The 13,450-nt window shown below is 48.1% G+C and overlaps 1 protein-coding gene across 19 annotated transcripts in view; it reads left to right on the plus strand.

Moving 5' to 3' along the window:
• Positions 1-13,450, plus strand: part of ODF2 (outer dense fiber of sperm tails 2) — a 45,842-nt gene that overhangs the window by 12,683 nt on the left and 19,709 nt on the right. For 16 of the 19 annotated variants that reach the window (XM_054501087.1, XM_054501067.2, XM_054501068.2 and 13 more), the window contains 4 exons: positions 1,359-1,529; positions 3,444-3,604; positions 5,054-5,183; positions 5,751-5,882. In XM_054501087.1, the coding sequence (XP_054357062.1) occupies positions 1,359-1,529; positions 3,444-3,604; positions 5,054-5,183; positions 5,751-5,882 (594 nt within the window). The remainder of the gene's footprint in view (positions 1-1,358; positions 1,530-3,443; positions 3,605-5,053; positions 5,184-5,750; positions 5,883-13,450) is intronic. The other 3 variants (XM_054501073.2, XM_054501075.2, XM_054501083.2) reach the window with 1 other exon arrangement.

A 13,450-nucleotide genomic window follows, 5' to 3' on the forward strand; every position in this document is an offset into this window, starting at 1 on the left:
GCATTTTAAAATATTAAAAAAATATATTAAAAAAGCTGGGACTACAGGCACCTTCTACCACGCCCGGCTAATTTTTTTGTATTTTTAGTAGACACGGGGTTTCACTGTCTTGATCTCCTGACCTCGTGATCCGCCCGCCTTGGCCTCCCAAAGTGCTGGGGTTACAGGCATGAGCCACTGCACCTGGCCCTAAAATATTTTTTATACTGCTGTATTTAAAAAAGTATTTTCCAGGTATTTACTATGTGCATTTATAATATTTTTCTACATCATCAAAATAACTGATTACTCCTAAGAGCATTTCTTAATATCATACAATATCTGGTCCTTTTTCAAATTTACCCACTTGTTTCTACAATACCTTTTCAGCAGGTCCATCTACCTTTGTAACTAATCCACTATCAGGTATTCATATTCATTTAAAAGAGTTTTGACATATTTCATTTTTACCCTAGGTATAAAAAAATGTATTGCCCTAAACTTTTGCCAACTTTAGGTATTATTAATGTTTTTGCTGATTTGTTATATTATTTCTTTATGAGTATTGTTATTTTTAGAGACAGGGTTTTGCTCTGTCACCCAGGCTGGCATGCAGTGGTGCTATCATAGCTCACTGCAGCCTTGAACTCCTGGACTCAAGGAATCCCCTGCCTCAGCCTCCTGATTAGTTGAGACCACAGGCATGTGCCACTACACCCACCTGATTTTTTTTTTTAGATGGAGTTTCGTTCTTGTTGCCCAGGGTGGAGTGCAATGGCGCGATCTTGGCTCACTGCAACCTCCACCTCCCAGGTTCAAGCAATCCTCCAGCCTCAGCCTCCTGAATAGCTGAGATTACAGGCATGCACCACCATGTCTGGCTAATTTTGTATTTTTAATAGAGACAGGGTTTCACCGTGTTGGTCAGGCTGGTCTCAAACTCCTGACCTCTGGTCATCCACCCGCCTCGGCCTCCCAAAGCATTGGGATTGCAGGTGTGAGCCACCGTGCCCAGCGCTAGCTAATTCTTTTACTTTTATAGAGACAAGGTCTCGCTATGTTGCTGAGGCTGGTTTTGGCTTCCCGCCTCGGCCTCCCAATATATTGGTTTTACAGGGTATCCAGCCTGTGTTCTTTATTTTAAACTTAACATTGTAGCCCAAGCTTTTAATTTTGATGTTGGGAATTCTCCAAAACCATCATTTAAACATGGATAGGTAATGTTCCATCACGAGGGTTCAGAGTATGGTTCTTCCTGGGGTCCCCAAGTTAGCTGTTACAGCTTTTGCCGTCTAATCAGTAAATAAGCCTCCAGTGATGGAACTCATGGTCAAGGTTCTACCTTCTGAGTTCATGTGTTTCTCCCTCCTCTACATCAGAATCCACCTCATTGCCTGGAGATCACGCCACCATCTTCAGAAAAGCTGGTGTCAGTGATGCGGTTAAGTGACCTCTCTACAGAAGATGATGACTCAGGTCACTGTAAAATGAACCGTTATGATAAGAAGATTGATAGTCTAATGAATGCGGTTGGTTGTCTGAAGTCTGAGGTGAGGGAGATAGGGGGCTGGGATAGCTACTACCCTGAGGATGTGCAGGAGCACCCAGGTGGATTTCCTGCCTGGTCCCTCAGCCTGCCTCTGCAGGCCTTCTGGCCTCCTCTGCAGGGTTGCCCCGGGCTTCAGGTGCCTGCCCCGGGAGGTAGCTGGGGCAGCATGGGATCCCATCCCACCAACAAGGGCCCTCTCTATTGAGCACGTAGCTGTCCTGGTGCTCCACATGGGTGGTCCAATTTGAATTTTTACAACAGCATGTGAAGCCAGTGGTGTTACTGTCCTCATTACAGAGATGAAATACCTAGGAAACTAGGGCCTATGCCTTCTGCTTTATATAAGGTTTAACAAAAACAGGCCGGGCATGGTGGCTCACGCCTGTAATCCCAGCACTTTGGGAGGCCAAGGGAGGTGGATCACCTGAGGTCAGGAGTTTGAGACCAGCCTGACCAACATGGTGAAACCCTGTCTCTACTAAAAAACAAAAATTAGCCGGGCATGGTGGCCGCGCCTGTAGTCCCAGCCACTCACGAGGCTGAGGTGGGAGAATTGCTTGAACCCAGGAGCCAGAGGTTGCAGTGAGCTGAGATCGTGCCATTGCACTCTAGCCTGGGCGACAGAGAGAGACTCTGTCTCAAAAAATATATATATATAAAAAAATAAAAAAATTAACAAAAACAAAGCCCCAAAGAGGCCAAGGAAGTTTGTCCTCAGTTGCTGTGCTGTCTCTTGGGGTGGGATGTGGCAATGGAATTGGAACTAGAACCTGGAAGTCCAAGGTCCCCAACTAGGAAATTGGCAGAGTTGTCATTAAAATCCAGGCCTTAGGCTTGGATTGCTATGTCAGCCTATGTCTTCACTGCTAACACGACCTGTGTCTTTAATCCTCCACCCTGTACTGGAGGTCCAGAGAACCTCCTGGAGAACCTAGGGCTGGCTGCCTGGCAATAGGCCCTTCTTGGCCAGGCGTGGTGGCTCATGCCTATAATCCTAGCACTTTGGGAGACTGAGGAGGGCAGATCACTTGAGGTCAGGAGTTCAAGACCAGCCTGGCCAACATGGTGAAACCCCATCTCTACTAAAAATACAAAAATTTGCCAGGCACATGCCTGTAATCCCAGCTACTTGGGAGGCTGAGGCAGAAGAATCACTTGAACCCAGGAGGCAGAGGTTGCAGTGAGCTGAGATCGCACCGCTGCACTCCAGCCTGGATGACAGAGTGAGACCCTGTCTCAAAAAAAAAAAAGCCCTTTTTCCCCTATAGCTCAAAGTGCAAGAGCCTTTTTGTGACATCTCTCCTCCTGTGGTGTGTCAGCCAAACCACGGTTTGCAACCTGGCTTCGTTCCCAACCCACAAGTCACTGGGGCTTTCTGTACTGAGTTTTCTCATCTACAAAAAGAGAATCAGCATCTCCCAGGAGAGTCAGTCTTCATGGCAGTTAACTGAGATTGCACCTATAAGGCCCTGGCACGCAGCCTGTGTAGTTCTCAATTGGCAGGCCCCTTATTTTTTTGTTTTTGTTTTTTTTTTGAGATGGAGTCTCGCTCTTGTCGCCCAGGCTGGAGTGCAGTGGGCACGATCTCGGCTCACTGCAACCTCTGGCTCCTGGGTTCAGGCGATTCTCTCCTGCCTCAGCTTCCAGAGTAGCTGGGATCACAGGCACACGACACCACATCTGGCTAATTTTTGTATTTTTAGTAGAGACGGGGTTTCACCATGTTGGTCAGGCTGGTCTCGAACTCCTGACCTCAAGTGACCTACCCACCTTGGCCTCCCAAAGTGCTGGGATTACAGGCGTGAGCCACCATGCCCGGCTGGGGCCTTATTTTGGTCCAAAGCATTGAGCCTAGCAATGTGGCATAGAGGAAGGACCTCCCTTCAGTGGCCCCTGCCTGGGTCCCCCTGCGCAGGTCAAGATGCAAAAGGGTGAGCGCCAGATGGCCAAAAGGTTCCTGGAGGAACGGAAGGAAGAGCTGGAGGAGGTGGCCCATGAACTGGCCGAGACTGAGCACGAGAACACGGTGCTAAGACACAACATCGAGCGCATGAAGGAGGAGAAGGACTTCACCATGTAAGGCGGCGCCTGCCCTGCCCCCACTGATCTATTCCTCCCTGCCAGGCTGCCCTGAGCCCTGGGCAATAATGGAAAGCAACGGAGGAGGTGGGCACAGGCGCTGTGCCTGTGCTCTGGAGCCTGTTCAACAGTCACACAGTTAATTACAGTTAATTACCTGGTTGTGCTTATGATTTGTACTATGAGGGAAAGGGAGGACCCCGTGGATTGTGGTGTGGGGCTGGGTAGCAGGGAACTGTTTCTGGAACAAGTGAATATTTAAGGGGCGTCCTGCAGGATGGTTAAGCGTTCGCCAGGTGGGTGCTAGGGAAGAAAGCACGCTACTCAGTGGGAACATCTTATGCAAAGGCCCCAAGGTGGGAAGGTGTTTGTAGCTGAGAAATGGAAGGCAGGCCAGAGTGGGTGGGCAGAGGATAAGGGGGCCACACAGGTTGGCAGGGGGCCGGCTCTCAGCAGCCACTTTGAGGTGTTTGCATTGAGGGCCTTTGGAAGCCATGGGAAGGATTTATTTTATTTAATTAATTTATTTGGCCGGGTGTGGTGGCTCACGCCTGTAATCTCAGCCCTTTGGGAGGCCAAGGCGGGTGAATCACAAGGTCAGGAGTTCGAGACCAGTCTGGCCAACATGGTGAAACCCTGTCTCTACTAAAAATACAAAAAATAAGCCGGGCGTCGTGGCAGGTGCCTATAATCCTAGCTACTCTGGAGGCTGAGGCAGGAGAACTGCTTGATCCTGGGAGGCATCTCAAAACTTTTGAGATGGAGTCTCGCTCTGTCATCTAGGCTGGAGTGCAGTGGCGTGATCTTGGTTCACTGCAATCTCCGCCTCCTTGACTAAAGTAATCCTCCTGCCTCAGCCTCCCAAGTAGCTGGAATTACAGGTGCCCACTACTATGCCTGGCTAACTTTTGTATTTTTAGTAGAGATGGGGTTTCACCTGTTGGCCAGGCTGCTCTCGATAACACCTGATCTCAAGTGATCTGCCCGCCTCAGCTTCCCAAAGTGCTGGGATTACAGGCATTAGCCACTGTATCCAGCCTACAGCCATGGAAAAATTTTAAAAGCAGGGAGGTGGCCTGACTAGCCTTGGCTCCAGCGTAGAGAAGAGGTAGAAGGGCTCAAAAGCGTATCTGAAGATGGTGGGTAGGAGGGCGTGACAGTGTCGGGGGCAGTGCAGAGATGACAATGGTGGCTGTTTGAGAGAAACAGGGCCACAGGTAGCTAATGTCTCCTGGTGTGGAGGCCCTGGTCTGGTGCCCAGGCAGATGTAACTTCTGGCCCTGGTCCTTTCTGAAGGCCACCCAGGCCAGAAGGGCTGTCCCTGCCCCCTCCCCCACTTTTCCCTGACCAGAGGTGAGCGCCCTAGGGCATTGTGAGGCAAGCCTTGGATCTCTGGGCATGCGGGGGCCTGGGAGGGCTCACAGAGCCCTGTCTTTCTGGCCCCAGACTTCAGAAGAAACACCTACAACAGGAGAAGGAGTGCCTCATGTCCAAGCTGGTGGAGGCAGAAATGGATGGGGCTGCGGCTGCCAAGCAGGTCATGGCCTTGAAGGATACCATCGGGAAGCTGAAAACGGTAGGTGGCAGGTGGGAGGACCCCAGCCATGGAACTGGCCCAGGGAGGGGGCAGCTGCAGGCTGGGCAGGGTCTTTACGTGTCATCAGGCAGACTTTATGACATCTTCAGGCTGGGGGAGGGCACGCTTAACTAGGCCCCCACCCACCACTCTCACTTCCCAGTCCTTGACCCTTGAAGATGACCTCTGGTCACCAGGGCCTCTGAGGAGACCTCATCATGGGTCACCTGGGATCACAGTGAGTCAAGGCATGTGGTTGATTCCTGCAAGTATCAGCCACCAGGTCTTGACATCCTCATTTGCTTCCTCCAGGAAGTCTGCCCTGACTGTGCTCACCCACACTGAGCCTTCCCACCCCTTTCTCCACCTTTGCTTGGAGCAGGCTTAGCTTCTGCTTGTTCCTTTAGGTCCGCCGCTTCCAGGAAGCCTGCCCTTGATCACCTTGGCCCTGTACACAGCCTGGTTCTCCTTGTCTGGGCTTCCTGGCACCAGACCTCTTGAGTGCCCAGGGGGCCTGCTTCTTCCCTTCTCCCCCTGCATCTGTAAGACTGGCTGCTTGTCTTCCAGGAGAAACAAATGACCTGCACGGACATCAACACCCTGACAAGGCAGAAGGAACTTCTCCTGCAGAAGCTGAGCACATTTGAGGAGACCAACCGCACCCTCCGAGACCTCCTGAGGGAACAGCACTGCAAAGAGGTGAGCTCGGGGCCTGGCTCTGTCCCTCCAGCTCTGCATGCCCATCCTCTCTGAGCCTTTCTCCTTGTCTGTAAAAAGAAAATAAGATTGGTGCCCAACCTGAGAGCTTAGAGAGATGTAATGAAATCGTTCACATGAAGTGCTCAGCACCCAGTAGACAAGTACCATCTTAGATGGTGTTGAATCCAAGCCAGGCAGCGCTGGAACGACCTTGAAAGTCAGGAGAGGGGCAGTGGGGAGTCAGGGAGCGGTTCAGCCCAGGGCAAAGAAAAGAGAGTTCCAGACCTGAGCTTTTTGTTTGGTGAGAGAAGGATTAATAGCTGGCAGACACAAATTGTGTGGTCTCATTTTGTTTTCTTAAAATCTGTTCTCTGAGGGTGGGCATGGTGGATCACTTGAGGTCAGGAGTTCGAGAACAGCCTGGCCAACATGGTGAAACTCCGTCTCTACTAAAAATACAAAAATTAGGCTGGGCGCAGTGGCTCACACCTGTAATCTCAGCACTTTGGGAGGCCAAGGTGGGTGGATCACGAGGTCAGAAGTTCAAGACCAGCCTGGCCAATATGGTGAAACACCATCTCTACTAAAAAAATATAAAAATTAGCCAGGTGTGGTGGCGTGCGCCTGTAATCCCAGCTACTCTGGAGGTTGAGGCAGGAGAATTGCTTGAACCTGGGAGGCGGAGGTTGCAGTGAGCTGAGATCGTGCCACTGCACTCCAGCCTGGGTGACAGAGCGAGATTCCATCTTGGAAAAAAAAAAAAAAATTAGCCAGGTGTGGTGGTGGGTGCCAGTAATCTCAGCTACTCAGGAGGCTGAGGCAGGAGAATTGCTTGAACCCAGGAGGCAGAGGTTGCAGTGAGCTGAGATTGTGCCACTGCACTCCAGCCTGGGCAACAGAGCGAGACTCCATCTCAAAAAAAGAAAAAATCATTGTCTGGGCCGGGTGCAGTGGCTCATGCTTGTAATTCCAGCACTTTGGGAGGCCGAGGCGGGCAGATCACCTGAGGTCAGGAGTTCGAGACCTGCCTGGCCAATGTGGTGAAACCCCATCTCTACTTGAAAAATACAAAAATGAGCCTGGCATGGTGGCAGGCGCCTGTAATCCCAGCTACTCAGGAAGCTAAGGCAGGAGAATCACTTGAACCCGGGAAGCGGAGGTTGCAGTGAGCTGAGATTGCGCCATTGCACTCCAGCCTGGGGAACAAGAGTGAGACTTCGTCTGAAAAAAAAAAAAGTTGTCTGAACATTATATGTTAGCAAATATAGTCGACCCTCTGTATCTGTGGGTTCTGCATTCATGGATTCAGCCTTGGATTGAAGATATTTGGAAAAAATTACATATTCACTGAACATGTATAGACTGTTTTTCTTGATATCATTCCCTGAATCATATAACAACTATTTACATAGCGTTTACCTTATATGAGGTATTATAAATAATCTAGAGATGATTTAAAGTATATGGGAGGAGGTACATAGGTATATACAAATACTGTGCCATTTTATATCAAGGATTTGAGCATCTTTGGATTTTGGTATCCACAGAATGTCCTGGAACCAGTCCTCCATGAATACCAAGGGATGACTGTATTTCTTTTCTTATTTTGATAGTCAAATAAAAATTAATGATGTACGACATGTTTTGACATATGTACACAATGTAGAATGGCTAAGTCAAGGTAATCAACATATGCATTGCCTCACATACTAAGATATTTGTGGTGAAAACACTTAAAATTATCTCTTAGCAATTTTCAAGTATACACATCAGTAACTGTAGTCACCATGTTGAACAATTTCTCCTTGTCTAACTGAAATCTTATATCCTTTGACCAATATTTCCCCAATGCCCCCCAATTCCATCTCTGGCAACCAGTATTCTGCTTCTGTGCAACTTCTTTTTTTTTCTTTTTTGAGATGGAGTCTTGCTCTGTCGCCCAGGCTGGAGTACAGTGGCACAATCTCTGTTCACGGCAACCTCCACCTCCCTGTTTCAAGTGATTCTCCTGCCTCAGCCTCCCGAGTAGCTGGGACTACAGGCGTGTGCCACCATACCTGGCTAATTTTTGTATTTTTAATAGAGACGGGGTTTCACCATGTTGGCCAGGATGGTCTCATTCTCTTGACCTTGTGATCCGCTCACCTCAGCCTCCCAAAGTGCTGGGATTATAGGTGTGAGCCACTGCGCCCGGCCAAGTTCGACTTCTTTAGGTTCCACATATAAATGAAGTCGTGTGGTCTTTCTGTGCCTAGCTTATTTCACTGAGTATAATATCCTCTAGTTTTGTGCATGTTGTGAAAGGATTTCCTTTTTGAAGGCTCAGTAGTATTCCATTGTGTATCTCTACTGCATTTTCTTCATTCATCTGTTGATGGACACTTAGGTTGATTCCGTATTGTGAATAATGATATATTAGCAAATATTTCAGAAAAGACTGACAGTATAAACGGTTGTCTCCTTCTTGGTTCTAAGCAAAGAGATGACAATAGTCTCAAAATGCCAGTGCTAATGAAATGGTGACATTCTTCTTATTTTTGCTTTTTTTTTTTGAGACCGAGTTTCATTCTTGTTGCCGAGGCTGGAGTGCAATGGCATGATCTTGGCTCACTGTAACCTCCACCTCCTGGGTTCAAGTGATTTTCCTGTCTCAGCCTCCCTAGTAGCTGGGATTACAGGTGCATGCCACCACACCCGGCTACTTTTTGTAGTTTTAGTAGAGATGGGGTTTCATCATATTGGTCAGGCTGGTCTTGAACTCCTGACCTCAGGTGATCCACCTGCCTTGGCCTCCCAAAGTGCTGTAATTACAGGCGTGAGCCACCGCACCAAGCCCTGTTTTTTTGTTTGCTTTGTTTTAACATTGTCAACCTTGTTTTTATCTTTATTATTTTTTTTTCTTGAGACAGAGTCTTGCTCTGTCGCCCAGGCTAGAGTGCAGTGGCACGATCTCGGCTCACTGCAACTTCCGCCTCCCGAGTTCAAGCGATTCTCCTGCCTCAGCCTCCTGAGTAGCTGGGATTACAGGTGCGCGCCACCATGTCCAACTCATTTTTGTATTTTTAGTAGAGACGAGGTTTCACTGTGTTGCTCAGGCTGGTCTCGAACTCCTGAACTCAGGCAATCTGCCCGCCTCGGCCTCCCAAAATGCTGGGATTACAGGCATGAGCCACCACGCCCAGCCTTATCTTTAAAAATTAATATATTGGCCGGGTGCAGTGGATCATGCCTGTAATCCCAGCACTTTGAGAGGCCAAGGCAGGTGGAACACTTGAGGTCAGGAGTTCGAGACCAGCCTGGCCAACATGGTGAAACCCCGTCTCTACTAAAAATACAAAATGTGATGGGTACCCGTAATATCAACTACTCAGGAGGCTGAGGCAGGAGAATTGCTTGAACCCAGGAGGGGGAAGTTGCAGTAAGCCTAGATTGCACCACTATACTCCAGCCTGGGTAACAGAGCGAGACTCTGTCTCCAAAAAAAAAAAAAAATAACCCGTTAATATATAAAATAAGGCCGAGTGTGGTGGCTCACACCTGTAATTCCCACACTCTGGGAGGCCGAGGTGGGAGAATTGCTTGAGGCCAGGAGTTTGGGACCAGCCTGGGCAACACAGTGAGACCTTATCTGTACAAAACATTTTAAATTTAGCCAGGTGTGGTGGCACACACCTATAGTCCTAGCTACTTGGGAGGCTGAGGTGGGAGGATTGCTTGAGCCCTGGAGGTCAAGGCTACAGTGAGCTGAGATTGTGTCACTCACTCAGGCTGAGTGACAGAGTGAGACTGTCCCCCCAAAAAATTATATATATATATAACAAGTAATGTAAAGTGGTATACTCACTGCCCAGCTTTTTTTTTTTTTTTTTTTTTTTTTTTTTTTTTTTTTTGAGACGGAGTCTCGCTCTGTTGCCCAGGCTGGAGTGCAGTGGTGCAATCTCGGCTCACTGCAACCTTCCCGTCACGGGTTGAAGAGATTCTCCTGCCTCAGCCTCCCGAGCAGCTGGGATTACAGGTGCCATGCCCGGCTAATTTTTGTATTTTTAGTTGAGATGGGGTTTCACCATGTTGTCCAGCCTGGTCTCAAACTCCTGACCTCAGGTGATCCACCTGCTTCAGCCTCCCAAAGTGCTGGGATTACAGGCGTGAGCCATCGCACCCAGCCACTCACTGCCCAGCTTTTAAAATAAGTGTCTTCATAGTTGAATCCCTTTTGTGTGTCATTTTGCAGTAACCTTGTCTCCCCTCAGAGGGAAGCTTTATTAATTTTTTTGTTTGTTTTGATACAGAGTCTCACTCTGTCACCCAGGCTGAAGTGGCATAATCTCAGCTCACTGCAACCTCTGCCTCCTGGGTTCAAGCGATTCTCCTGCCTCAACTTCCTGAGTAGCTGGGATTACAGGCGTGCATCACCACACCTGGCTAATTTTTTGTATTTTTAGTAAAGATAGAGTTTTGCTATGTTGGCCAGGCTGGTCTCGAACTCCTGACCTCAAGTGATCTGTCTCACTCGGCTTCTGAAATTGTTGCACTCCAGCCTGGATGACAGAACCAGACACTATCTCAAAAAGGAAAGAAAGCCGGGCATGGTGGCTCACGCCTGTGATCCTAGCACTTTGGGAGGCTGAGGTGGGCAGATTGCCTGAGCTCAGGAGTTTGAGACCAGCCTGGGCAACACGGTGAAATCCCATCTCTACTAAAATACAAAAAATTAGCTGGCGTGGTGGTACACTCCTGTAGTCCCAGCTACTCGGGAGGCTGAGGCAGGAGAATCGCTTGAACCCGGGAGGCAGAGGTTGCAGTGAGCCAAGATCACGCCACTGCACTCCAGCCTGGGTGACAGAGTGAGACTCCATCTCAAAAAGGAAAAAAAAAAAGCCTCTTGCTCTAGCCAGTTTTCTCCTTTTTTGGTTTCTTAGCGTCTGTCATCCTGGAGTCCCATCTTTAATTGGAGATGAAGGGTCAGCTAATTTGAATTCCCACCCAAAAGTGGTGTTTCGTGCTTAGTCCAGGCTCAGCTCCTTGGTGCCCGTCTGTGCTCAGGGCTGCCTCACCATCTCGGTGCTTGCTGGGTAGTGCTCAGTGTGGTGGGGAACTGCTCTGGCTCTGGAATCCGAGTCGGCTCCAGGGCCCAGTGCTGCCCCTTCCAGCTGTGTGGCCTCACTTGCCTTCACTTCTCCCAGCCTTGGTCTCCTCCTCTGTGAGATGAGGGTGCTGATAGTTCATGGCTCTTAGGGTAGGGGGCTTTGGTGAGTTCATGCACATAGGATGGCAGAAGAGTTGGGCAGTGGTTTCAGTGCCCCAGGGGAGGCCTGGAGGGCAGTGAGAACAGCCTCAGGTTCTGCATCCATGGCCAAGCCTTTTGTCCCATGTTCTTTGCCTCTTGTTGCCAGAGAAACCATAATACTATCTTTTATCAGTTCCTAGGTCCCCAGGAAACTTTGGGAACTGGAGAGCCCTTTTCTCTGGGCTTATGAAGGGGATCTGTGGGTCTGAGAGGGAAAGAGCGTGAACAAGATGTCCCTCCCTCAAGGGATACTTTGTTCAGGTGCCAAGGAAAAATAGGGACAGTCACAAAGACATAGCCCAGTGAGAAAATGGGCCACGGTGGCAGCAGGAAACCCAAATGGCTCATATGAGAGGATGCTAATCCTCACTGGTAATTAGAGAAGTGCAAATGAAACCAGCAGGAGTGCTGTTGGCAGATACTGGCAACAGAGGCAGAGGTTGGCTGCTGCCTGGTGCTGGTGAGTGCAGGGAAGTGAGTCTTCCCACATCCTGCTTGTAGCCCGGTGAATTGGTGCAGGCATTTTGCAGGGCATTTCAGCCACAAATCTCAGACCTTCCGACCTGGCCATTCCTCTTCTTGGTATCATCCCTAGAGAGGCACTTTGTATATGCCCAGCAACGTCTATTGCTGCAGTGTTTGTAGTTGCAAAACATGGGAACAGCCTCATTGTCCAGAGGTTGTGGGGAGAGGTTAAAAATGGCAATGGCATATTAGAGACATGGAGAGGTTCCACGTGCCATGGCATATTAGAGACAGAAAGCAGATCAGTGGTTGCTAGGGGCAGGAATGGGAGGGAATGGGAATGGCTGCTTAATGGTACGGGATTTCTTTTTTGGGTGATGAAAATGTTATGGAGCTAGATAATGGTGATGGTTGTACAGTATTATGAATGTACTAAATGCTACTGAATTTTACGCCTAAAAATGGTTAGCCAGGTGTGGTGGCACACACCTGTGGTCCCAGCTACTGAGGAGGCTGAGGTGGGAGGATCACTTGAGTCCAGGATTTCAAGGTTGCAGTGAGCTATGATCCATGATCACAACATGCACTCCAGCTTGGGTGACAGAGCTAGACTGTGTCTCTAAAAGAAATAAAGAGGTTAAAATGACAAGTTTTATGTTACATATATTTTACCACAATTTTTAAAAGTTAATAATGGAATATACCAAAGCCATTTAATTGTACACTCTATTTTTTCTTCTAGCTTTATTGAGGTATATTTGACAAACAGAAGTAGTATACATTTTAAGATGTTCATCGTGATGATTTGATACCCAAATACATTGTAAAGTGACCACCTCAATCAAGCTGATTAACACATCCATCACGTCACATGGTTACCTTTTTTTGTGTGTGTAGTGACAACACTTAAGATCTCCTAGCAGATTTCAAGTATATCATACATCATTAATTATAGTCACCATGCTGTACACTTTAAATGGTGTTCAAATTTATATCTCAATAAAGCTGTGTTTAAAAATCAAGTAACGGCTGGGCGTGGTGGCTCACGCCTGTAATCCCAGCACTTTGGGAGGCCAAGGTGGGTGGATCACCTGAGGTCAGGAGTTTGAGACCAGCCTGGCCAACATGGTGAAACCCTGTCTCTGCTAAAAATACAAAAATTAACCGGGCGTGGTGGCAGTTATCTGTAATCACAGCTACTCGGGAGGCTGAGGCAGGAGAATCGCTTGAACCCGGGAGGCGGAGGTTGCAGTGAGCCAAGATCGTGCCATCGCACTCCAGCCTGGGGGACAAGAGCGAGACTTCCTCTCTAAAAAATAAAAAAATTAAAAAAAAATTAACACATAAATACAATATGATATTATTTTCCTAAAGTTACACATGAATCCCTTTCCCCTTCCCCCAGAGACAAACAATATTTCTCTTGATGCAGCAAAATACTGTTTCATTACAGAGAAACAGCATTTCAATACAGTATTGAATTCTGTACAGTATTTTCAATACAGAGAAATACAGTAGATGCAGAGGAAAAAGATGGGAAGGATACTCTTCAAACTAATAGCAGTAGGGTAGGGTTTGGAGGTGGGTACAGGAGGAACTGTAGCTTTATTAGCATTCACTATTTCATAGTGAGAATATATTCACATTACTTTTCAAATTAGAACTACAGTTATTTGGGACAGGTATGGTGGCTCACACCTGTAATCCCGGCACTTGGGGAGGCCAAAGCAGGCAGATAGTTTGAACCCAGAAGTTTAAGACCAGCCTGGGCAAACAGGGAGACCCTCCAACTCTGCAAATAATAATAATGTTTAAA

This window comes from Pongo pygmaeus, chromosome 13 (genome assembly GCF_028885625.2).
Source record: "Pongo pygmaeus isolate AG05252 chromosome 13, NHGRI_mPonPyg2-v2.0_pri, whole genome shotgun sequence".
Taxonomy (NCBI): domain Eukaryota; kingdom Metazoa; phylum Chordata; class Mammalia; order Primates; family Hominidae; genus Pongo; species Pongo pygmaeus.